Consider the following 26,840-nt stretch of genomic DNA (forward strand, 5'->3'; position numbering starts at 1 on the left):
CCTGTCTTTTATTTTATTTTAAACATTTCTCCCCTCTCAATCTCTCTCCCTGGTACCCACTGCCTTTTAAACTTTCATTTTTCTATCTCTACTCCATCAACTCTTTCCCAACTTCTAACCAGAAAAATTCCCCTAGCTCTTGCTCCCCACCTGTCACCTTTCTGCCACAAAGCTCCCCTTCTGCTGTGCTTCTCTACTTCCTGCTGCCCTTACCAGTCATTATCGCCATTTGTAGCTGCATTTAAAGCTGTCCCTGAGAATTAAGTTTTTTTGCCTAGACTATATTCCTTCTGAGAACTCGCTCCACGCATGAATTTTGAGCATAAGATAGTTCAGTGCATAGTATACCTTCAAAGTCTCCTAAGTTGTCAGTGTTATGTCTTCAAGGCTGTTACTCTAATTTGACAAATTGAATGTAATTGGCGTTCTAGGTGGGTCACTAAGTTCGTCACAGAAACCTGGTTTATGAACCAAAGAGGTTTTAGAGAAAGAATAACAAGCTTTTTGGTCTGTCTCAACGAATATCAAATGATTCCATGCCATGAGAAACATCAACATTATTCAAATCCTTTTCCTTCTTTCTACCATGCTGATACCCCTAGCACTAAACTTTCCCTCTCTCTCCAGCACTGGTTTCTCCTTGCATATTGAGGCTGACTTGCTACTGCCATGGAAATTAGCCTGAGCTGGCCTGATGGACCATAAGAGACTTGTGGCCTAATCATTCCCATCAGCCAGCCAACAGCCTGCCATCTGCCAGACATGGGAGCAAGGCCGTCTTAGATCATCTAACCTCCAGCTGACCCATCAGCTGACTATAAATGTGAGAGTCAACCAGATAGAGATCAGCCAAGCCAGGTCAGACCAGAATTGTGTAGCTGGCATATCAAACTTGCTTCAGACCATGAAGTGTTGGGGTGGCATGTTACGCAGCAAAAGCTAACTGCAACAGCATTAGATATTATTCATTCATTTTCATGATTTATTCAACAAACCGTAAGGCATTTGATTCCCTGTGTCTGCTTGGCACAGGGATCCAAAGCCAAGTGAGGCTTTGTACTACCAAAGACAGCTACAATCTGTAGCAGTGTACACGTATCTGCAAATAGATAATGGCAGTTCAGTGTGATTCTGAAAAAAAAGGTATGATTTTAAAAATAGGACATAGACAAGGCTGACTCATTGACTTGAGATTGTCCAGGCAAGAAACAGGAGCCATCAGAATTGGATCCTCACCAATGAACTGAAATTTAGCAAGCAAAAAATTGGGTAGGGTATTCCAGGCAAAGGAAACAGCGCTATGTGAAGGCTTGAGACATGAAAGAATAGTATTTGGCAAATGGGGCAAAATGTAGTCTGCAAGAGGAAGGGGTTCAGTGATGATGGAGAATATCTGGGTCATATAACCTATTTTGTAAGAAGTCTTCACTGTTATAGAAATATCACAAAATTATATAAATAAGAAGTCATTAAAGTGAAAAGCCACAACACACTAGTTTGAATATGATTTATCATTATTACTTTTCTTCCTCGAATTCTGTGACTCTGGGTCTGACTGCAAGTGTATTAAGTAAAGCTATTGTAATGCAAGTCTCTTCTCATCCACTTTATTTATCCTGATGGTTCATTTCATATTATCAGTCTCATTCTGTGTAGCTCATTTAATTATATTTATTGTTATTCCAGTTGGCGTGCACATACACCTTAATTGGCAAATATATCCCTAATTATAATTGGCACATTATTTGCAAAGCTATTTAACTTTCTTTATACACTAATTTGAATCAACAATTTTCTAAAGTCAGCTCCTTAGAATAATGTGGTAAATAATTGGCATCAAGTAATCTGAAAACACCTGCTTCCCAAAGACATGAATACAAGTATACTTAATGATTAATAAGTGTATTTTTTTTTCAAGTAAGTTTATGACCATGTATAGTCTACTGTACCAAAGAATATCTCTTTTAAGTGTTTGGAGAAGCATTACGTGAAGAACCATTTAAAGTAAATCTTTGCCAAAGTCTGCCGTTGTGTGGAACTTGTCCTTTTGTCCATATAGCTGGCATAGTTACCAGATACAGTGTAGTAGAAGTAATACTAGTAGTTATAGCAGTGGTAGCAACAGCAGCACCGGTAGTGTAGTTCTAGGAATAATAATAGGAAGGCGTGGGGAGGGGAGGAAAAAGTTGTAGTTGTTCCTTTTATGATGTTAGGCACCTTTTAGTTTCTCAGTATGTTCATGTACTTGTTTTTCTAAACTTTATTCCATTTCTTTGAATTTATCATGGCCATTTTGAATTCTGATGGAAGCACACAATCTTTCATGTTTCTGTGGCTGGATTCTGGAGATTGCTCTCTTTCTGTGGTGTGGTATTCTTTGAAGACTCCTGTTGCTGTCTGTTACTGTGTTTCTCTCTCCCACTTTTTTTTTTTTTTTTTTTTTTTTTGCTTTAGGACCCAGCTGCTATGGCCTGTGAGGTGGGTGGGGTGGGGCTTCTGCATTGGGCTGGCTCCTCCCCATTCCCCAGGGCTGGACAGAGGGTGGCTTAATTGGGGCTACTGCCTCTGCTGCCTGTCACAATCTTTCAGAATCAAGCTGAGAGTGTCTTGCATGAGTGCACCATAAATGCTTGGTGAAGGAATACAAAGACAAACTCAGCTTCCACTTCTGGGAATATGAAATGAGAAACTAATCACTGAAGTATCCACCAATCCCAGGATTCAAATATTTTTCCCACAAGAAAATACAGAATACAAAATGTATACATCAATTCAATTTATTAATTTAGTCTTATCTAATACATCATTGCTTTTTAAAAGGAACACAAGGTATAAAACTCTTTTTAAAAAGCCCTGAAATTATGCATATTTTGAAAGCATGATATTAAAAACAGACCTTTAAAAAGAGATGAAGATGTGCCACATGGAATCAAAATACAATGTAAAAGGTGGAAAATTAACATTGACATGGAAACCAATTGCTCCCTGTCACAGTTGTATTAAATATAAGAAATTGTGATGAATTACACTTTATTTCTGCTGCTGCCAGCAGTGCTCTTGTGATGAGAGGCATGAATTCCATTAGGACTTTAAACTGAATAAATTTGTCACATTACTAGCACTCTAATTCTAAATATCATAGCTAAGGCTTATGCACACCTTGATAACACCCTAAGTTTTGACTTTGGTAATGAGTGTGTATAGCCCCCTCCCCCTGCTTTTTTAAATTATAAAATACACAAAACATTTACCATTCTAACCATTTTAAAGTATACAATTCATTTAGTACATTCACAATGTTGTGCAATCATTGCCACTCTCTTGTTCTAGAATATTTTCATCTCTACCAGAGGAAACACTTCCCATTATTCCCTACTCCCAGCTTCTAGCAATCATTAATCTGATTTCTGTCTCTATGGATTTGCTTACTGTGTGTATCTCAGAAATGGAACTATACAATATGTGGTGTTTGTTTCCAGCTTCTTTTACTTACATATTTTTCAAGAAATACCATACCTTTTTTTTGCATTCAAGAAAAAGTCAACTATTAACGTAAATAATGAGCAAAGGAAGATATACTGAAAATCAAGTAACATCTGAGGTAAGTGAGTAAAGTCAGTGCAATTACCTTTCAGAACGCAGTTCAAGTTTTCAGGATTGATTGGTGCTTAAAACTGATCAAATGAACAATACAGCTTTACATTCAAATGCAGCACAGAATTCATTATTAACCATTTGAATTATTAATCATTTGAAGCAATTTAATTTACATGTTAAGCAATTTAATGTATATGCTAAGGTTTTATCATTTGAAGCAATTTAATTTATATATTAAGATTTTATCACAAAGTAATTGGAATGTTGTAGAGAATCAATACCATGATCTGCTGTATTTCAAATTTTTAATATAGGAATCATTTTAATAAGTTATCATTTCACATAAAGACATCCAGTTCACGTAACTAAAAATTCACTGGGTAATTTTACTCTTGAACAAAGGTAGTATCCATTCTTATTTCCATTTCTACAGTTTGATTTCTTTTAATCATATATTATGGTTAAACCTGAATGCTGATGTGCAATACTCCAAATTTATTTATGAGTTGTGAGACTAAAAGAATCCAAATGTTAATCAAATCTAAATTTATTGGCCAAAAACTACTAAAAATCAATTGCTTAGCAGAACAATATTCTTAAAACACCATGTTTAAGCTAGGTTTTTTGATCAAATGATCAGAAAAAGTTGTGGGATAAAGCAATAATTACCACAGGGAAAGGAAGGCTTCAATGAAAAAAAAAGATGCTGGAACAGCAAAGACAGGAATCTTTTTCTTCAACTACAACCTTTTGAGAAGTAACAAATTATGATTGTTCTTTTTTATCAGCTACTGGATAATAATGCAATACTTTATTCTTTAACTGGAAGGGGTAGAAGGAAGCTACCCCTATCTAAATCTAGCCAGTTCCTCTGCAAAAGAATAAGCTAACACATTCATTTGTGTTAACCTATTTACTGTTTAAGGATCTTGTTGGGAAAAAAAAGAAATCAAGCAATTTGTATTAGAATGGGTAAAAACTAAGCCTAATAAACTGGCTTTTACTGGGAAAGGACAATTTGACAGAAATGCAGTTTTATTATTATTATTATATTATTATTAAACACACATACACTACTAACACCTTTAGAATTAACTATGTATAAAAGAATCATTTCTTATATTTGCATGCAAACGGGCTAATAAAATGACTTGGGGGATGCTTAAATATTATCAGTTGTTAGTGAAAAACAAACATTTTCCTTATGTTGTTAGGTTGCTTTAGAAACGCTTTGGGAAATAATGGATGTTTTAGTCAAAAGATGACTTAAAAGATTCTTATTAATGATTTCTTACTGTTTTTCTATAGTGTTCATGAATTGTCCTTGTAACCCATTTCTTTGTAGCTTAATAATAAAGTCTTTCCCCACATTAAGACATTGCAATGTCAAACGTTTTTAACAGAAAATTCCAGTTTTGAAATGTTCTAAAAAACAAATTAAGGTGTAGCTCCATTAATCCACCCTAAGATATATTAAAATCTATTTGGCCAATTTGTGGATATTAATCATGCAAAAAATATATATATGTGCATATATATACACACACACATATAACAAATTTATAATTTTTTCAATCACACAGTCAAGAAAACACTTGTAAAAATTCAGCAAAAGACCCAAGTTTTTGCAAAGAGTTTTCAGAGCAACCTACCATATTAGTTAATTTCTACTTTGTTTCCTTTTGGTATTACCAGTAACTCTTTCCAAAACACTGGGAATCAAATATCATAGGCAACAATATTTTCCAAAGTAATGCCCATACATCTAAATGTCCCATTTCTTATCCTCTTTTCATTAAAAAAGTTCACTCAGGTTGGCCTTTCCTCCTTCCAAATTTCAACCGTTTTTGTTTGGAAGTCACATTTATATCATACCCTAACAAAACCCACCACTGAATTAAACACAATGGATGAGTCACCGAGTTTTCTTTAAAAGAATAATATTCTCTTGCTTCCTAGGCCTCATGAGCCTAGTAAGACTACCTAGAGCAGTATTCAGAAAATGAGCCAATCAGAAAAAGTCTTCCCATCAAAAAGCTTTGTTCTGCCCACTGAGAAAATAAGGACTGAGTACTTTCTTTCTGCCTCACTTCTAAATCTCCACCTCTGCAGAGTCCAATAACATCAACTTCCAATGTGGTGCATCATACATGAACAAATGTTTTTTCAATATTTGCATTATTATTCCTCAGAAAATATTAAAAATTAGTGAACCCTATGTCTGTTTAGATTGGAATGGAATAAACAAAGAACTCTGTTTTGCTTCTAAATACCAGTAACTACATGCAAATTGAAAGAGGTAAAAATCTGTTACCAATATAGTAATGTAAACCACTGTATATTTAAGGGATGTGGAAGTTTTATTGAAATCCCATTTTGTTCAGCTTTATTAAGGTCCCAATATCTAATGTTAAGGTATAGTTAAAATAGCAATAACACTGATGAGAAATGCAGCACAGGCTTGACGACCAAAAAGATTTTATATTACTGATAAACCAGAAACCCAATCTTTAATATTTCTTATTGATAGGGTTGAAAGTATTTCTACAATTATTTTTGTAGAATCTAATCCCATATTCATCTACTTCTACCTTCCTTGCTTATTCTAAAAATCTAGTATATTCACACGACTTCGCAACCACTAAGAGAATGAATGACTAGGCTAAATGTCAGTGCTAACGAACTGTAAGTTGCACTGCAATTTACCTTGAACAGAACACTAATGAAATTCTACCAACAACAAATTTAATACACTAATAAATACACATTTTAAAAAAATGTTCAGTAACTACAGTACTTACTTTATATTTCACTGTAAGATTGAGAGAACATATAATAAACCATTAATATTGATAAACTACCATTACTTTTAATTTTGGATTATACATGTACACACACACACGTACATACACACATATATCCACTTCAACAATACATCATTCCAGAGAATAGATGCATGTCCCAGCTTTTCCTTTAAGTTCTCAAAATTTTGTCCATCAGAATCACCAAAAGGCCTTTGTTGAAGAGATGCTGGCTCCTACCCCAGGGATTCTGATTCAGTAAGTCTGGAGGGAAGCCTAGAAATTGCATTATGACAACTTCCCAGGTGAAAACACCAGCCACCACACTGGCAACCACTAATATAAGTGATCTGTGAGTCTCAAAGTCAATTAAAGAGGAAGACATACATTAAGGTAATGGCAGTTCTGGGAAAGTAGGCAGAGGATGAAAATGGGTTCAGGTACTTTCCTCTGTCCTGACACTTGCCCTTTATATTGCTGGTTAGCAAAGGAAAAGCAATCAACAAAAACTTCTCAAGGGACAAGTTACTTCACCAACATAAAAACCTTTTCATGTTTAGAAGGCTACATTGATGGTTCCCAAGTTTTGCAAAGATAATATTGCCAGGAGATCTTAAGCCTTTCAATATTCCTAGCTGAGATTACTTTCAAGGAGATATTAAAGGGGCAGAAAAGTAAACTACTGAATTTTTCATATTAAAAAAAAATTTAATGCTTATAAGTAAAATACAGGTGAACAAAATGGTCATGAAGTAGCTGTTTTAACATGCAGAGAATCACTACAGAAATATGACTGTGTTTAGAATTTATCAGACAAGTATTACAATTTTATTTCAATGAAAATCTTTCTTTTTAAGTTACTGAGCCATATGAAGAAAAAATATTAATTTTATTAGAATTTGAAGAAATGTTGCACAAAGAAAACATTTTAAACAAAAATTATGGTGGCATAACAAACAAAAAAGAAAACAAGCAAAGATGTGTAAAACAAATATAAGGTGAAAATGTTAAATATCTCATGATCCAGTGTGCAAACAAGAAATCTAAACTTAGAAACCAAGGATTTTAAAACGCACAACCATAAAACAGAAAGTGGATGTGCTATCCTAACCATAGACACGTTCTTCAGCAAAACTTTAAAATGCAGGGTTATATTTTACAGTTTTTGATATCTTATATCTGACTCCTCCAAGAAAATGGAGGCTGTTTCAGAGATTCAGTTTCATATTTGAAAAAGTTTTACACACTCAGGAATAAGTATTCCACTAACTAAAATGACAAGTGAGGCAAAATAATTGATTAGTCTTTAATGCTATATTTTTTGAGTGCAATATAAGGACTTGATCCTACCAAAACAAATCCTAAGAGGTTCAGAATTCTTTTCTAATGCCCAAGGAACGCCTCTGCCTAGACTGATTGCCATTTATGGGAATGGCAAGAATCTAGTAACAATAGAGCACTGGCAGGGACAAATGTAGGAAAAGATGAGAAGGTACAATGGAGTTCTGATTTGTATAACAAGGTGACTTGTCACCATTTCAGGTTACCGGATGACAGAAGTTACTCAAAAAAATTTTAAATACAAATCCCAACTTTGCGATTTGTTTCTAAATACTGATCTGTTCATTCTTTTTAACTGACTACCTCAGGTTAATGATAGTATAAATCAATTTGAAAACTATAATAAAATACCTCAAGAATAGGTCTTGACTATTTTTCTATGATACCTTGATCCTTACAGAAGGATGCAGTTCTTACTTTTTTGTTAGATAAGTTTATAGGAAATTAACTTGGAAATGCTTTAAAGAGATTGTCAGCTAAGACGGGCGTTTGCATTTCATGATTGTCATCTTACAAAGATACCAAATTTCACATTAACATTTTGAATATTTTAAATCAGCATAGTTGTGACCTTTATGAACATCAAAGGATGAACATTTTAAATGCATATAAAAAAAAGTTAAGCCCTTTGGATTCTGGATAGTTGAAGCTCACTCACAAAATATACTCAATTCAAACTTAAAATGCAGTATTATTATCTTCTTTCCAAATAGCAAATACATAATACCACATTTCAAATTAAGGTCAATTCACAGGTTTTTGGTTTGCTTTTATATTAACTTGTCATACAACCCACTGCCACGAGTCTCTGGAGATGGTGTTGAAAACAAAGAGTTGCAAAGGGTCACTCCTGTGTAGTTACAGAAACCTAAGATGAAAACATTTTTGTGAATGAAATAGAATCACCAAACAGTAGTAATGGTTTTAAATATTACATAAATGTATATTAGAGATCATTTATTTATTACCAATCTACAGACTTTATAACGATCTTATGGCAGTGCTTAAGTAACTGAATTTTTTATCTGAAAAACCTACTTGACAAAATTCTGAATCAAAGTTTTGCTTTTTGAATGCATGGGTTGTAACCCACAGAAAACACGAGGAGTAAAGGGTTGGTCAGGATAATGTATGTTTAAGAAGCAAAAAATTTAAGAACCAAAATATGCACACCATTAAAAATACTAAGTTTGAAATATTTTACTATGTGGCTAAAAATTAAATCACCCTGTCCAGCAAGTTGCAAAAATTTCACACATTTCAAACATTAAGGCAACTTTTTCCAACTAAACAGTACTTTATAAAAATATATGTCACTTCAAAACATTATATACATAGTGACAATAAATTTAGCTAGTTGTAATATTTAATACATTAATAAAGTGTTTCGTATTACAAAGAAATTCAACTAGGTGCTTGCATGTATGTGCAAGTGGAGTGACAGTTTTTAAAGTACAGGTTTTAAAACTGAGCGAAGTGAGCGTCCTTCTTTAGTGAGCTCCCGTGTCACACACATACAGGGCAATGGAATTGCTTCCTCCCGTTTCTCTACAATATTGTAACTGCACTTCTTCAAGTGGTCAGCCATGCTGAGGATGTCAGCAAACTTCCATTCATTAACAGAACAAAATGCAGTACTGAATCGCCATACCTAAAAGAAAATTCTACTTCAGATTTAAACAAGTCGATTTACAAGAATGAAAATACACTTCTTACCCTCGCTATATACATTTGTACTATCAGAGAAACAACCACTATAAAATCTCAAGCAGTTAGCTACAGACTACAATGTATGCAGTGAAATCCATTTTGTATAAATCTGTTTATCCAGTATTTACAGATAAATCATTTCTAGGACATTAATTCCTATGACTTCAATAGCTGTAATAACCAAAAAAGAAAATAAAAGACAAAAACTAACATTAAAAATCACTTCCAATCTGGCTTAGTAAGCAATTTTTAAAATATCATAACCTCATGAATATAGAGATACCTCCTGAAATACATATTACACACTATTCCTACATCCTATCCAAAGTCTGAAGAAATTGACAAGTGATATTTTTACTGCCAAGATTTTTCCCCCTCATCCTTTTTACAACATATTATGAAGTACACTAAAAGAATACTCTAGAATACTGTGGGCCACAGTACCTTATCTTCCCACTATTTACAAGTACTAATGGTGGTCAGTAACTTTCAAATATAGGGGTGCTTTCAATTTGTTCAAAACGTTTCTGAAAATACACAAAGAGCTTTTGCAATGAATCTGACTTTATATCATTGTAAAATGCATTTCTAGGTAAAATATTCACCTGCCATACCTGTTCTTGTGTCCACATGTAAAAATATGGACTACTTCCCCTTGTGCCCACTCAGGAGCTCCACACCTGGAAGTCCCATTACCTTCTAAGTCCAGCAATGACCATGTGACCCCCGCTCATCTTCACAATTCAAAATATAAAGCTGCCCACACACAGGTAAACAAGCATGCATGGAGCACAACAGACCTAGGTAATAAGTATGAATGGGCAGCATAAGACTAAGCATCCCAGACTCATCTATAGGGAAGTGGTGAGCAGACAACACTGAACACATGGTAAGCAGCAGATAAGCCACAAAGCAGCAGTGGATCTGAGGGAAGTCCTCAGCACTAGAGCTTCTCAGGAAAGGATGATGATGACTTTTGGGGGGCAGATGTCTTCAAATTCTGTGGGGACACAATTTTCGACTGGCAACATAAGTCACCATTATTCACAAAGGGTTACTTGCTGCTTAGGGTTACATCCATTACCCTCTGTGGAGTCATTTTCCAGGAATTAGTGAATGTGTAGAAATAACTACCATAGACATTACAGAAGTTGGTAGCCACTTGGACAATTCCCTATGCCCACAAAACTATGGGGAAAATTAGGAATTTTTGTTAAGATTTAGAAGATAGCATTAACCGAGTCAATGATGGCAGGCAGCCTCCCTCATACAATTAAGTCTGGTGAAATAAACTCAGGAGAAAATGGCTCCCACCCCCTGATAACAAGTTTTCTTATTAATGGGACAATTTTTCATTCAGGTACCATCAGGTATTTACTTAGTGCCTACTAGAAGGCCAATGCTGTATTAGATAGGAGTTATTTTGGGTCCCAGAGAGTTTCGCTTCTCAAAGAAAGTTTAGTCTAGTGGAGGAAACTGACAATTCATCAGTGAATTTCAAAACAGCATGGGGAGAGCTTTAGGAGGTGTAGAGGGTAGGCGCATATAGTGGGGTACACAGACACAGAGCAGTGCATTTCAGGGCAGGGGTTCCAGAAAGCATTGGTAAGGAAGTAAGCTCTGAAGAGTAAACAAGATATAGCAAGGAGATGAAGATAATATCCCCAGAGACAGGTTTCCTAGGTCTGAATCCATCAATTTCTTCACAAGATGGGGACAGTATAATAAACAAGTTAGTGAAACAAAAGTGCTTTCATTAACACACTGTCCAGCTTACTGCAAGCATTCAAAAGTAGGTATTACAAATATATCAGAGGTCTGAGGGCAAGAAAGCAAGCATCAGGCAATTATTAAGTCAACCTGGTTGGAATGTTAAGAGACTAGAGGAAACTAACAATGTCAATATGGACACGAAGTTATGAAAAGTCTTAAATGTTCATTAAAGAATCTCTATACCAGGGCAATGGACAAACATGTGAAGTTTTTAAGCACTGCAATGACACTGTAAAAATTGTTTTTAAGAAAATATATGTAACTCTAGCTCCATATAGAGCGTATGTTGGAGAAAGACCCACTCGAAAGTAGAAAGCCAGTTAGCAGGAATCCAGTTTTGTGGTGCTCTAGGAGATCAAAGGGTGGGGCTGGACTAGGGAAACAGCGGTAGCAATAATGAAGGAGATGTGAGAGATATGAAGAAGGGAGGCTCAATCTCAATAGGACTTTATAATTCCTGGGACATGGAAATGAAAAAAAAAGCGGGTGGTCCTTTTTTCCCTTAGGTTAGGCAACTTAAGATGCTCACTGGTATCAAGTGGGGTAGAGAAGTGGACATGTGTTGGACATGTAAGTGTGTTGTGGGGCAATCAAGGAAACAGTCAGTAAATGCGTATATATTCAACGGTGTAGAGTTCAGAGGCAAAGAGGAGAGGCTATGGATATGGAGTATGCATATAAATGACAACAAATGAAACTCTCAAAGAGAGCAAGGACAAAAAGTGCCCCATTCCAGACATCAAATTTCCCTTTGGAAAAAAATAATATAATCACCACGTTCATTTATTAGTAAAGGCCTACAAGAACACAGACGTAAAAGTAAAATTCTGAAAAACTACACTAAAAAAACCTTAGCAGTGACAAGGACAAAAGTAACCAGCAATTTGAACCCCATGCAACCACTGTGAGGTTTATCAAAATTGTTCCTATCTTTTAAAATGCAAAGTTTCTTATTATAAATGCTCTAAATTAAAAAAAAAAAAACCTTCAATGAAATATATTTGTAATGCCTTTTGGTGTCTACCGATTGGATAATGCCTCAAACAGAAGATGAACAAAAGCACAGTATCACAGGAGGAAAGCAGTAGAGCAAGGACTTGTTCCCAGATCCAACTGCATCTCCAGTCCAGCTCTGGACACAACACTAGTATAATACTGTACTAACTGCAGAGTCCCCAGCAGCAGCAACAGATCCTACTGCCATACTCTCATCTTATGCACCCTATTTCCACATCCGTCCATTTGTATTTTCATTGGTCACTTGGTAGTAACTGTAGTTAAAACTTTTTTCTCATCTCTCCCTATATAAATTCTACCTGAAAAACCGACTCTAAAAATAGAGAAAATGCCAAATTGCAAGTAGTTAAAAAGAAAAAGCTCTTCTTGCTTCTTCCATTGTCCTGTGCTGAAAATGTTTCAGATGGAGCCCAAATTAGGTAGTTAATATGGACTCAAATAAAGGAAGTCATTACAGAAGAGTTCGGTGGGTACAGAACTGCCCAACTGAAGAAACAAAAGTGGCCTTTGCCATATTAGATTGGAATCCAGTTCTAGGATGTCTGCAGTAAACGTGATGATGACAAATAATTCTTAACTGTACTTATTTTTTTATGGACTATTATAAAAAGTTTGTCATCATATATTAAGTTTTAAGGATGCTTGATTGATTTCTCCACAAGGTATTAATTTTATTAATTCAGCAACAATATTAAATGCCTATTATATGTCAAATAAGGGCTTGACAGTTAGGATTTAAACTAACCTTTTCTTTTATCTGCCATGATGATTTTCCTTCTGGATACTTCTTTTTGCCCCACTGCAGTATGACCATTCCACGAGACTGAAGCAGACTGCCACACACATCCCTCATTAACCTGGATACACACGAGAGCTGGCATAAACTGAAGCCATCAAGAAAGCCAGCAATATGTTGCAGAACCTCAAAAGGGAGACTACTTAGATGGTCATTACGTAATCCCAAGACACAGTTTCTAGCGGGTTCCACTAATACTGTAGACACACATGGCTGAACACCAAATGACCTCAAATGGCGGTCATGTATAATCTTTGCTCCTTGTGTTGATGGACAAAATCTACGCTGAGAATAGGTACAACCATAATATGCTAAAGGACACCTCTGTTCCATCCAGCCATTGAGTCCAGCATGAATGTCACCATGCACATTCTTAAAATGTGAAGAAAATTCTTTTCTTCTAAATAACTGTCCACAAACAAATGTAAACATTGAACGTTGCTTGGGTTGGTACCTAGCGACACATTCCAATACTAAATCCAGCCCAAGTGTCTGGAAAGGACTTGGATTTGAAAGTTGTGGATTGGCATGATCACAAGCTGAAGCTGAGGCTATTTCCCCAACCATTGTATTCGTAGCTAATATTGCAGATGGAAGAGAAAAAGTCTGAGTCCCAAAGTCAATGTGATAAACATCCACCATGCGGCTATCAGATATCCCCCTCCCACCCGGAGAATCTCCTAGACAAAACAGTAATGCTGCTGTGATGAGATCTATTCCTTGGAGCCCCATTGGATCTTCAGCAACTTCCAAATCTGATGTATCTACGGCTTTATCTTCCTTTGGTTTAGACCAACACGAATTAGTAAGAAATTTGAATGAAGGGGTATGACTGAAAGACAAGACATCCACATTCCTCAAGTCCCCTAAGTCTACTTTTCTCCAATACACTTCTCCTTCTTCCTCATCATCCGGCATGAGTATATGCTGAACTGTACCATTCGGCAAAGCATTGGATGGTATTACTTCCCTAAGTTGTGCTGCAACTGAAAGTGAATTGGAAGGTTTTGAAGTGCCATCTGACGCTACACATTCTCCATTTGTTAAGTTACTTTGTTTTGAGTCACCATGTAAATTCTGATTCTGTTCTAAGACGTCTGTATATATATTTTCCAAAGGAAAGCCATTACAGAGAGTAGAAGTTCCACAAGAACTGATATTCAAGTCACATAATAAATCACTTGAACCATTTTGTTCAGACTGGGCATTCTCACTGGTGTCGTTATGGTCAATTCCACCTACTGCTCCTATTTCATCCTCATAAAGATGGTCTTGGTCTTTTGAGTTTCTTTCTCTAGCATTTTCCACTTCATCCATTTCACTTGAGGAAGCACCGAGATTTGCATTTAACATGCCAATGTCTCTTGTGGCAGTATTCAGGATATCTAAAGCAGCAGCCAAACTTCTGGTTGTTTCTACTGTGGCTTGATAAAGTGCACCATAAGATTCTTCATCAACAGACACCAAACCATTAGCATGTGGCATTTCTGGAACAGTTGATTTTACTGAGATTTGCTCTCTGGGTTCTGATACTTTATCAGTAGCTTTTGACATCATAGTGGCTACTTTGAGAGATTCTAAAAGCATCCTTTGGTCTTGAAGGGCCAAGGCCATATCTAATTGTGCCACTTCATCAACATCTCTGCTTAGATTTTCATAGGATTTCCGATCTGCATAACTAACCGGCCATCGATTCCACTCCATAGTACAGCATACCACACTTGCAGGACACATTTCTAGATGTTCAGCAACTTTATTTCGAGCCATTGTAAATGGACATCCAAAGTCACTGTTTAAGCAAGGCACTCGTTCAAAAGGACATAAAAGGCGGTGCTCATCAGCTTTACAAGAATGGAAAACTGCTCCACAAACCAATGGACAACCAATCAAGTCACAGGAGATGCCAGGCTCTGGTCTGGTCATGCACCGTCTGCTAACACAGTTCACACAATGTGAATGCTGCAGCTCCTCCTCCATAATGAACAGTCCGGATCTAGTTGAGATGGAAAAAAGAAGTTAGGCAAGAAATGATTGAGTCTTAAAAATTATTTAATAACTGAAATTATATACTGAATGTATATCAGCTTATTCTAGGGTGAAAAACAAACACATTGAACAAGTATATTTGACATATACTGATCACATCTTGGAAGAGCTTAAGCACTCTCATTCAAGTAACAATTTAGTACTTTAAAATGTGACAGGTTTATTTTTATGCGACAAGTAACTGTATACTTGAGAGCAAAAATTTTAAAATACAACACTTTGATTTTAGTAGATTGCATAGTCTATAAACTAATGCCAGAAACAAGTTAATACATATTTAACTTTTAGACTCAGTATAAAGCTTTAGCTTTCACCCTTTAAATTTCAACTAAACTGATCTTGATTATACCCCACATTGCAGAATATCGTCATGTTCATCAGAGGATAAACTGAATTTCATAACTAAAACTTTATTAGAAGTTTTACTTTATATTCACTCTAAATATATGAATTTATTTAAGATTTCAACTATCAATATTTGTCTCTCCTTCAACATGTCTTAATAGTTCTTAATAAGAACTATTTGATTTGATGAATCAGTAAGTAAACCTTAATTAAAACATACAGGGAATTTGCTCAGAAAATATAAGTTCTAGTTCTCTCTCTGTGACTGTGGGTATGTTGCTTACTGCAGAAGATTGCAGTCTCCATTCATTCATTAAAGTCCCATTTACTGCTTGATTACTATGAACCAGACACTATGTTTGTTGACACAGTTACTCCCCTCAAGCAGGTACAGCTGGTGGTCAGAAGTAAATAAAAATGTGATATTGTTTTGTGAACAATATGACAGTCAACTTTCCAAAGGGGGAAAAAAAAATAAAGTCCTCCTTGCTTCCCTATACTCTTTAGCCCTCTAGTCCAGTTTTAATTTTACTATCACTCATTAAAACTACTCTATTGAGACCCTCAATGCTAAGTCCAAAGGTTATTGTTTCCAGACTCTTATCTTCCTTCACCATTACATCATTTTGTTGACTAATTTCTCCTTCTGAATTAGCTTTTCTTAGTCTTCATGATGTCACACTGCTCCCCACACCTTCAATCTTTTCTTCTAAAATATTACTATCAGAGCCAAGTCATTTCTTGCTTAGTCTATACATTCTCCCTATGTGCTCTCAATTTTTCAAGAGCTTCAAATACTACCCATATGCTCATCTATACTTCCTGCTCAAATCTCCTTCCAATCCCAAGGTCTCGACTTTAGGTGTGTTTCTATTTACACATGGCACAGGCAACTCATCACAAGATTTTCCAAGTTAAATTACATTGCTGTAGACAATTTTCTGGGTAAGATGTTGATTATTACCCTAAGTTTCTTTCCTTCAGCGTATAAAACATTTTTAAATTTTATTTTGATTCCTGGAGGCCAAAGTAGTAAACTAATCACTCTCCAAATTGCCCTTTCTTTTTCTACAGCCTAGGCTTGATTATCTTCAAAATAGAATAATAAAAGTCCATCTATTACTTATTCAGATTTTGTTTTTGAAATGGAAAAGTTCTGGGTTGATATTGTGTTTAATGATGCCAAGGGGGTGGAAACAGCGCACACATTTAACACAAAAACTTTACTTTTAAATTGTGTTTAATATTGCACATTATGGGTCAAATATTTGTGACAGTTTATCCCCATTAATTGTATACATTAAGCAAAGACTTGGTCCTGGGTTTTGCATATTCTTTGCCTCTCCTAGTCCCAAGGCTTCTCCTGAAACTATACTCTGCCAGACCCTGAGGCCAAGAAGCACCCTAGCTTGATCGCCTTCTTTGTATTTATTCGAGGGAGGGTGGTACTGGCGGTACATCATGGGTCCGGCTTTGTTCAATCAAGATGTCAGTCAGGACAGAAAGAATAACCCAGAACCTGGAACAGACTATGTCCCAAAGAGCAAAACAAGCTCTGCTCAGTGAATGCAGATGACAGCAAACTGAAGAAAGAAGGTCCAGACTTCCAAATGAAATACTTGACAATAAAGCTGCTTAAAAGGAAGGTTTTCCAGAAGCCATCTGCACAATTTCCAATTAACCAGGAAATATTTCCCCTCTAAATGCTCAAAATCATGTGGGTGCATTGTGTTGGGTATTACACTTGATTAATTAATGTTTGGGAAAAAATACATAGGTTAGGATAGAACCTATAAAGTTAATAGACAAGTTAAAAGTCATAACAGAAGTGACAGACAAATGATTAGAAACATTTCTGTTAAGTAACATTCAAAGAGAAAACTTGTTAGAATTATGACAAATCACTGAGCCATCAGATTGCAAAAACAGTTGTAGCTTTCCTATTTTGCAACAATCATAATGAATTCAACTCATATGTGACAGTTCTGAGCCTGACTGTTAAGACAGAAACCTCAAAATACAGACAGTTCCAACACAAGTGGCCAATGCTCCCAGAACTTGCAGGACACTTCATATTACATGCACATCACGTGATCACATCAGGCAAAACATCTCTCATAGAACTATCACTTAATTCAAAAGTGTGCAACAACAGGAACTGCTACAAATAACTAAGTTAAGTAAATACAAAACAGCAACTTTGAAAGGTGGAAAGAGGCTGGCAAGCATCAAAATTGCGTCTTCTGAATTTTTCCATCTGAATTGTAAGTTTTTAAAAAAGCACTCACAACAATGAGTCCACAGTATGTACTGTTTACTGAAGGAGACCGAGAGAAGGAAAAGGGAACACTAACCATGTGCCTATTTTATCATTTACACACGGCACTTTGATCTTCTTAACTGAGAGGAAATCAAGATTCACTAAGACTACAGGACTTACCTAAAGTCTTCTACCTAGTGAGTGGCAGGGATAGCATTTAAATCTATATTTGATCAATGCACATGGACAATAACAGATTTACTTCCAAAAGTTTAAGAAAATAAGGCAGTATGTCAGTAACTGGTGATCCAATTTTAAGATGTTATTTGAGGAATGGAGATTACACAACTTTGCATACAGTTTACTCCAACACTTAATCATCCCTGTGGTGAAGAAAGTCTTTTTGGTTCTTTCTAACTAAAATAGTACATTGTGTTGACAATAAACGTCTTGAATTTTTTTTTAATAATTTATACTTACAATTATCAGTGTAAACATAGATTATAAATTTAATAATTCTCAAAATAGTTATACAAAGAATCAAGTTTAATTCCACTTTACAATTAAATATGTAAGAAATAAATTAAGAAAATGCAATAGACAATAATACCCAGAGTATGCAGAGGATAGAGCCTTCAGCATTAGAATTTAAAACTCCCAGATACATTCTCTTTCTAATCAAGATAATGATTATGAAATTAAATGTCTTTATGAAGTATTTCACTACTCCTCTTAAATCCTGTGAAACACGTTTTAAATATTAATCCTTGATTTATCTGTTGAACAGTGACACAGAGGCCTAGTAGAAAACATGTTGCTAAAATGAAGGTTTCAAGTTCAAGATGACCTTAAAACTCGTCAATATTAAATTTTTTTCTAAAACCCTCTTGAAAAAGAACCTTAACATTGCAAATAAAATCTCTATTAATTTATACTTAAAGGTTGAATGACTGGGAAAAGTTTCATTAACCCAGAAAATATTTGGGTATGATTAAATGTTTTACAATAGCTTCACTTTTCGCTAACAGACATTCTTTGCCAACTCATACTCTGTGGCTGACAAGCAATCCATAAAAATAGTTGTAAGACATGACATTTTCCCCACAATGAAATGAGGCCTTGTCATTTAAAGCTTTCTCTAGACATAAAGCTATTGCCCTCAAAAAGTTATTTCTTCTAATTCATTAAAATATGTAAGGAGATCAATAAAGCACTTCAAATTAGTATGATGTAAAAATATGCAGTCCAGTCACAGCTTTTAATGTCTCTCTCTCTCTCTCTCTCACACACACACACACACACACACACACACCATTAACTCCCTGACTGCTACCCTAACTCTTGTCACAGCTTATATGTTACTTTTCTGTGTACCCAAAGGCAAGGTATGGATCCAGGATTATAGTACATGCACATTACTGCATTTTCCCTTTTAACACTGGTCACACCCCCAAATTAATCATTATTATATTTTTCCATAGGAAAACTGTTAAGTTCCACAAAGGTGACAGAACCATCTCTATTTCATTCATTTTTCTGTCTTCTGCATTCAAAAACTATGCCTTAATAGAATCAGTTATTTTTAAATATAAATCATTTTAAAAACATGAATAAGTGAAAAAACTAATAACCAAATGAACTCTAAAACAAAATGAGATTCTTTATTTCATCAAAAAAATCATCTCATATGAAGCATTAGACAATCAGAATGAGTCAAAATCACATCATTGTACCAGTTATAAAAAGTTGATAGGGGGCCTCTCTGGTGGTGCAAGGGGTTAAGCACTGCACTATGAAGCAGTCTGCAGCCTCTGCAGCTGAGTTCAATCCCCAACTGGCCAGAGAGCAACCCACATGGCACAGCAGACCTCTCCTGTCTCGCCCGCTGCTCCCCTCAGCAGTGTACTTCAGTCAATCTGCCTGCTCTGTTCCCCACTCTGTCTCTGGTGAATCCTCTCACCCACCGCATCTCTGGCCTGTACCCCAGCTCTTGTATGCATAAATAAATAAATCTTAAAAAAAAAGTTGATAGTGCTCAAACATTTATTGAGCACCTAGGTAATTTGTTCAAGGTATTATGTACGGAGCAAGGTAAATCATCTATCAAAGAAGCAAATCAAAGAAAGTTCATTTCAATCTTACATTATTTCAAAATCTTTAAAAATCTTAGTAATACTAAAAGTCTCAAAAGGAAACATTTACCTGTATAAATGCTCCGCTGCTCTAATTCCCTAATCAACCCTGATGCTGGTTACTGAGAAAAATGAATATAGAGTAATTAAGTTTAAAAAGAAAGGTAGAGGTAGAAGTGCAGGTACCTGAATAGGTTAGGCTGATGGTGAGGAAAAGAACTCAAAATAGGAAGTAGCATCCAAATGGTATAAATAAAATATAATTCTACTCCCCAAAAATATTGCTTAAATTTAAGCCTGAAATGAAACTACAGACAGACAGGTTCATTAGCTAACCGCTACTACAAGTAAGTCTATGACTTAATTTCAAATTTAGCAGTTATTTGCAAGCTGCTCCAGAGCAGACCCATCCTTCCTGTGGACTCGGATGTACTAGTGCCAGTAAATACAAATACACGGTTAAAAAATGCACTTGCTGACTAATTTGCTAATCAGGTGCAATTAGTTTTAAAGACTATAATAATCCTCCAATGGACAACTTGTTTCACTGGTTTTAAAAGCAGAAGAGAGTGGGCTGAATTAGACAAGACTGAAAATACACTATCACTGAACTCCCAACTCAAGGCTCATGCCCTCCCCTTGAGTCCAGAATGCCTAAAATGGATTACAATGTATACTTTCTTTTATTAAACTTTGGTTCTGACTTTATTTATAGAATAATGACCTACATATATGGATTTTTTTAAGTTTTTACCATTCCAGATATGATATAATCAAAATTACATGTAACATTTCTAAATATGGTCATATGAGTAGCATATTCCAAAATAAAAGTTCTAACTACTTGCAATGTTCTCCACTACATAAGCAAATGAAAGGGCCTCCCCTGTGGTGCAGCAGGTTGAGCGCTGCGCTATGAAGCTGTCCGCAGCCTCTGCAGCACAGGTTTGATTCCTGGCCAGCCAGGGAGAAACCCACATGGTGTGGCAGACCTCTCCTGTCTCGCCCGCTGCTCCCCTCAGCAGTTTCTTCGGTCTGTCTGCCTGTTCTTCTTCCCACTCTATCTGTGGTGAATTCTCTCACCCTCCTGCGCCTCTGACTGTACCCCAGTTCTTGTATAAACAAATAAATCTTAAAAAAAAAAGAACTTTAAACTTAGAAACTGAAAGAATAAGTATTTAATAAATATTTAATACTCAAACCAGAACCTACTTGAGTTGATATTAACATAAAAATAATCCACCCCCTTAGTGGGACTCCACTTATTAAAATGGGCAGCATGACATGTAAAAGTGAACTTCCAAGAAATCTCAGCTTGGTGACCTTGAGGCAATTATGCTACCATGAAACAATCTAAAACATTACAAAGATTGTTTATAATTCTGTGTGTGTCCATTAGGATACAAATATATATTCCTTAAAAAGTGGATGTATGTCACTTTGCACAGCAGTCAGATTTACATGTGACATTTACACAAAGCCTTACCTCGGACTATTTTTTTATATCAGGTCATTTGCAATTAGAAAAGTTATTTAAAAATCATGGGAGAACTATAAATGCTAACAGTACCACTCTTTAAAAAAGTGTTGGGGGCCTCGCTGGTGGTGCAAAGGGTTAAGCACCACATTATGAAGCAATCCGGAGCCTCTGCAGCACAAGTTCGATCCTGGCCCTGGCCGGCCAGGGAGCAACCCACATGGCATGGCAGACCTCGCCTGTCTCACCTGCTGCTCCCCTCAGCAGTGTATTTCAGTCATTCTGCCTGTTCTATTCCCCACTCAGTCTCTGGTGAATCCTCTCACCCCCACACCTCTGGCCTGTACCCCAGCTGTTGTATGCGTAAATAAATAAACCTTAAAAAAGAAAAAAAATGGGGGGCATCCTTTTTGTAAAAGATTTTTGCAAACCAGATTTTAGTTGAGGCAACTTGATCTGTATTCAATGACCTGGCTACAATATAAAAACTGTTAGAGGAAGGCCAATCTCACCCATCTCATGAGACAGATTTTGAAACTGAAGTATATTAAAACATAGTTTATACAGCCTTTTGGCTGAAGACTCTAACATCAAAAAACCTACAAATACAATGTCATTCCATAGCATGTACTCTTTTTATCAGAATTGGCAACCACTAGAATTCAGTTAAAAGATTTATCCCAAACCATGCAGAACAGCATAGGGTGTATCCCATTAAAAGCCATATGTAAGTAACATTATATTAAATAGTAAACACATTGACCAAAGCCTACTTTGGTGACCTTAAAGTAACTCTCTAACTACATACATTATCACAAAATATAGACTATCGCTCTTTAATAGTATGTTTTAGCACACATTGTATTTTACGAACGTCTACCAATGCTAGACACGAGGAAACACTGGACTGAAATTAAATACCTCGTACACTTGGAATGCATAAACGTGCCTATATCGGAAACTTCAGTTCTCTGATAACACACACCAAACTCCGCCTACTACCATTTCCAGAATCCCAAAAAAAGCTCATGGCAGCACGTTAAAGTACCAGGTAAAAACCAAATTGCCCATTTAAAAAGTTAGCAAAACACCTTGTTATCCCCAACGAAAAGTCTGAAGTAAGAAACAGTGACTAAGCATAAAGAAGAGTGATTCAGCAAAACTTGCACATTGAAAAACCAAACTCGTAGCAAAACCCTAAAGGTATATTCCATGCCCCTCATTTCCTTTTGCCTCGTCCACCCTGGGGCAGCTTTGGGAAAGATTCACAAACATAACCAAATGCAAACTAGATGAATCGAATGCACTAGGTCTCTAAAGGGACACGGCAGCACGGAGACTTAGCAAATCGAAAATGAAATTCAGAAAAGTTTGACTTTTTGCATTCGAACGGTTTTAAGTTAATCTACACTGATATCAGAATGTCTCCAAATAACTTGGTCTTGGATCAGAGTCAACAAAGCAATTATGGAATAAAAGGTCAATTCCTTCCCAAGCATCCTTTATCTGGGACTTAACGACTTGGCTCAGAAAGAAAAACAAGCGAGGGGGAGCGGGGGCTGGAGACGGCACCCTGGTAAACAACCCCGCCGGCCGTGCAGCCCCCCCACAACCAGCACCATACAACACCCTCGGAGGCGGTGGCTCCGCACGCAGGGTGAACACCGTGGCCCCCTTCCAAGGGCTGCACTTCCCGGGACAGGACGCAAATAACCTGGAAGTGGTCCTGCCCCCAGCCCTCCAAAGCCGGGGTTCCCCTTTCTTACAAGGACCCCGGGCGGACCCAGGTCCTTCACTTCCATGAATGGCCAAGTCGCAACTTCGCTCATCCCGCGGAGCCGGCGGAGGATGCCTGCCGGTCCCGCGTCAACCCGCCCGGACCCAAAGAACCCAACTTTCTAAAAAGCGAAAGGGCCCACCCGGCTTCCGGGGCTCCCGGGGTCCCCGAGTCCAACTCCGGCGTCCGCGGCCCCAGACCGGCCCCGCGGGCAGGGGGAGCGGGGTCGGCGCGGGGCGCCATTTGCTGACGCGCGGGGTCGGCGCGGGCGCGCCAGGGTCGCCGCCGGGGCCGCGGGGCCGGGTTCGCCGCGCCCAGCCCGGCCGCGACCCCCGCGCCCCTCCCGGCCCCCGGCCCCGCGCGGCCCCGCGGCAGCCTCCGTGCGGGCGCCGCTCAGGCCTCGCCGGCCTCGGCGCAGCTCCCGACACTCACCCGCGGCGGCGGCCGAAGCGCGGCCGGGACCAGGCTGGCGCGGCCGCTGTGCCCGCGACCCTGGGCCGTCCCGGCGCCGTCCCGCGCCCCCGACCCGCTAGCTGGGCGCCTCCTCCTCGCCGCTGCCCCGCCGGCCGCCGCCTTTTCTTCCCTGCTCCACCTCCTCCCCCTGCCCCCTCCGCCCCTCCTCCGTCTCCTCGCCACCTCCTCCTCAGGCTCCGCGGCCTCCACCCCCGGCGGCCGCCCTCCCGGCGCGCCCCGCCCCGCCCCACCCCGCCGAGCCCCGCCCACCCGGCCCCGCTTCGCCTCGGCGGCGGCCGAGCCCGTCCCGCCGGGGACGCGCACGCCAAGCGGCGCGGGGGCGCGCACGCGGGGACGCGCACGGCGGCGCGCACGGCGGCGCGGGACTCCGCCTCTGGGACCCCCGGGGGAGGCGGGTCCCGAGGTCTGGGCTCTGCGTGGGGCGGCCCCCGCGGCCCCGCTGGGCTCCTCCCCGCGGCGCGACCGAGTCCTGTCGGATTTTAAAGTGTTGTTTTCCTGGAGGAGCCCCTGCGTCTGTAGTTAGAAGCTGAGGAGACAGGCCCTTGCCGAATGGCCAGGTCAGCTCCCAGCTCAGGCCCGGCCAGGGGCGCGCTCCCGCGGGCTGGTTGGCTGGAGCAGCGCCGGCCGCCCCCGCGCGTCCCAGGGCTGAGCTCCCCGGCCAGAGCCCTCCACGGAGCGCCCGGACCTTTGCGGGGTGCTCCCCCCCACCCCCGTGCTGAGCTCCGCCCGGGAGTCTGGGGCCCGGGGGCTGACACCCCAGGCGGCGGGACGGTCTGCAGGGGAACCCCGAGGCAGCCCAGCTGGAGAGGCTGGAGGTCACCTTTGCGGGCTACTTTTTTTTTAATGAATATTTTATTTTATATAATTCTTGCATCATTTTTCATTTTTGCACAATGCATGCATTATCATTGTGGTTATATTCCCCATATAATTGCACCCCCCCCTTATTTTGACCCTAGTCCTTCCTCTCCCCTTCCCTCTCCCCACTCCGTGGTGTGTCTCTGGTTTATAGTTGCTTGTTGATTTTGATTTTTACTTTGTATTAACTTTTTTTTTTCTTTGTATTAACTTTTAACATGACTGAGGGTTGAAGAAATGTCTCAGGACCCTATCAAAGAATGGGCGTCTACGCCCCCAGCCCAAGCTTTCGTTTAAGGCCAGTGGGAGTGATTCAGCGTGCTGGGTGGTCGCTGTCCCTCATCTCCTCGCCCCCATCGCATGGACTCTTGCCCAGGCCTAGCGCAGCGCTGATGAAGTGATGACTGTGCCCTGGCCTGGTGGGTGGGGGCAGAGGCAGGAAAACACTGTTTTGTCATCTTTTCTGTGGCTGCATTCTTGGGAAAGACAGCTCACACATCATTTGCCATCCTTCATAGAAATAACTCTGACTTTTGGATTTTTAAAAGGCAGTAAATATTTTTTTAAGCTGGAGAAGAAACTTAGATTACTAACTTTTTACTGTGCTAAGAAAGAGTAAAAATTGTACCACATGAATCAGCTCCTCCTTTCACAAATCAAAGATTTTCACACCAATTATTGTTAAGGACAACATATCAGAGTAAAGCTGCTTAATTCAATTCTTTAGATGAATAAATGTAGCTTTTTGAAAAAAATAGTTTATATATATATATATATCTAAGATTTATATATTTCTTCTTTTGTTTAATTTGACTGCAGATGGGCCCTGGTCCTCAGCCCAGAATTTGAGGACCCTTGTCCAGAGAGCTAGACAGGGCAGTGAAGCAGGCAGGACCAGCTGACAGGAGAAGATTCTGTGCAGCCAGCCCCTTGCCCTACTCTGCTCAGTGTCCAGGATGGAGTCACATATGTTCCCTTTGCTTCAGTTGCCCACCTGTAAAATGAAGGGGGCATAATGGTCCCTAGCTTTTTTTTTTTTTTTTTTTTTTTTTTTTTTGAAGATTTATTTATTTATTTATGCATACAGGCCAGAGGTGTGGGTAGCGGGGGAGGGAGGTTGTGAGAGGATTCACCAGACAGAGTGGGGAGCAGAACAGGTGGATCGACTAAAATGCACTGCTGCTAAGGGGAGCAGCAGGTGAGACAGGAGAGGCCTGGCCCAGATCGAACTCATGCTGCATTGGCTCCTGATAGCTTCATAGTGCTGTGACTTAACCCCTTGCACCACCAGGGAGGCCCCGATCCCTACCTTTAAAAGCTATGCTCCCATGAATGTACTTACTGATACCTACCTGCCTTTCCCTTTTACTAAGTCATCTTGTTGACACTAGGTCATGCCCTTCTCCTGCTGAGCCATTTGGTCTGGAAATCTCACCTCTGTCTCACAAATTTTCCATGTCCAGATAACTAAAAAACAAACAACAACAACAACAACAAAAAATTTTTTGTCCTTTTTCACTTTCATTCCTAGTGACCATCCCAGGAAAATTTGGATTTCTGCTGTTGCCTAATAGTCTTTCCTCCTCCAGTGTCCCTACCTGAAACCCACAACCAACACAGGTCTTTCTAAGACACCCATTTTATCTTGTTATTTCTTGATTCAGATATCCATGACGGCTATCTAATGCCCATGGGGTAGTCTCAACTTCTGTCCTCAATGGCCCATTCTGTCCACATCAGTTTCCTTCTTTTCTCCAACGAACACTGTGCACAGGTTTGTTGATGGCACAAGGGGTTAAGACCAGCACTATGAAGTGATCTGCAGCCACTGCAGTACAAGTTCAATCCCCAACCAGGGAGGTGACCCACATGGCACAGCAGACCTCTCCTGTCTCGCCTGCCGAGCCCCCCAGCAGTGTATTTCAGCAAATCCACCTGTTCTGCTCCCCACTGTATCACTGGTGGATCCTCTCACCCCCTATACTCCTGGCCTGTACCCCAGTTCTTGTATGCATAAATAATGTAAAAAATAAAAACACTGTAGACAGTTCAATTACAAGTCACCTGTGCTCCTATAATGATAGTACCTGAACTCCTCCCTCTTAACTTGACAGCTCTAATTTCTCAACATCCTTGAGGGACTTCTGTAGTGCAGAGTACCTATTTTCAGCACTTTGACCTGTGCCTCATGCCACCATTACCTGTTCCACAAATGTACATCAGCTCACACATTATCTCCCAATAGCATGCATTGCATTGCTTTTGTATCTCCCTCAATACCTATGATACTACAGTTTATACCACATTTTTAATTAATATTTGTCACTTTGAAAATAAAATATTTGCGTCTTTCATTTTATCCTACACCCGATTTCATTTTCTGCCCTATGCTCTAACTCCTTAGAGAAACTTTTCTTGGTGTCTTTTCAAGGAAAT

The 26,840-nt window shown here is 38.9% G+C and overlaps 1 protein-coding gene across 3 annotated transcripts; it reads right to left on the reverse strand.

Annotated features, from left to right (window-relative positions):
- Window positions 1-1,821: 1,821 nt before the first annotated feature.
- Window positions 1,822-23,555, reverse strand: FBXO30 (F-box protein 30). Of its 3 annotated transcripts, none has more exons than XM_037520528.2 (3): window positions 23,505-23,555; window positions 12,985-15,028; window positions 1,822-9,390 (listed from the first exon to the last, which is right to left on the reverse strand). In XM_037520528.2, exons 2-3 carry the CDS (start codon window positions 15,010-15,012, stop codon window positions 9,187-9,189), a joined length of 2,232 nt encoding a protein of 743 aa, XP_037376425.1. In that variant the 5' UTR covers window positions 15,013-15,028; window positions 23,505-23,555; the 3' UTR covers window positions 1,822-9,186. The 3 variants fall into 3 exon arrangements, with proteins under 3 accessions (XP_037376425.1, XP_037376426.1, XP_054553877.1); XM_037520529.2 differs by lacking the exon at window positions 23,505-23,555 and adding an exon at window positions 23,215-23,235; XM_054697902.1 differs by lacking the exon at window positions 23,505-23,555 and adding an exon at window positions 19,889-20,751.
- Window positions 23,556-26,840: the final 3,285 nt, after the last annotated feature.

Source organism: Talpa occidentalis, unplaced genomic scaffold (genome assembly GCF_014898055.3).
Source record: "Talpa occidentalis isolate TD23 unplaced genomic scaffold, MPIMG_talOcc4v2.1 talOcc4.2, whole genome shotgun sequence".
In the NCBI taxonomy this organism is placed as follows: domain Eukaryota; kingdom Metazoa; phylum Chordata; class Mammalia; order Eulipotyphla; family Talpidae; genus Talpa; species Talpa occidentalis.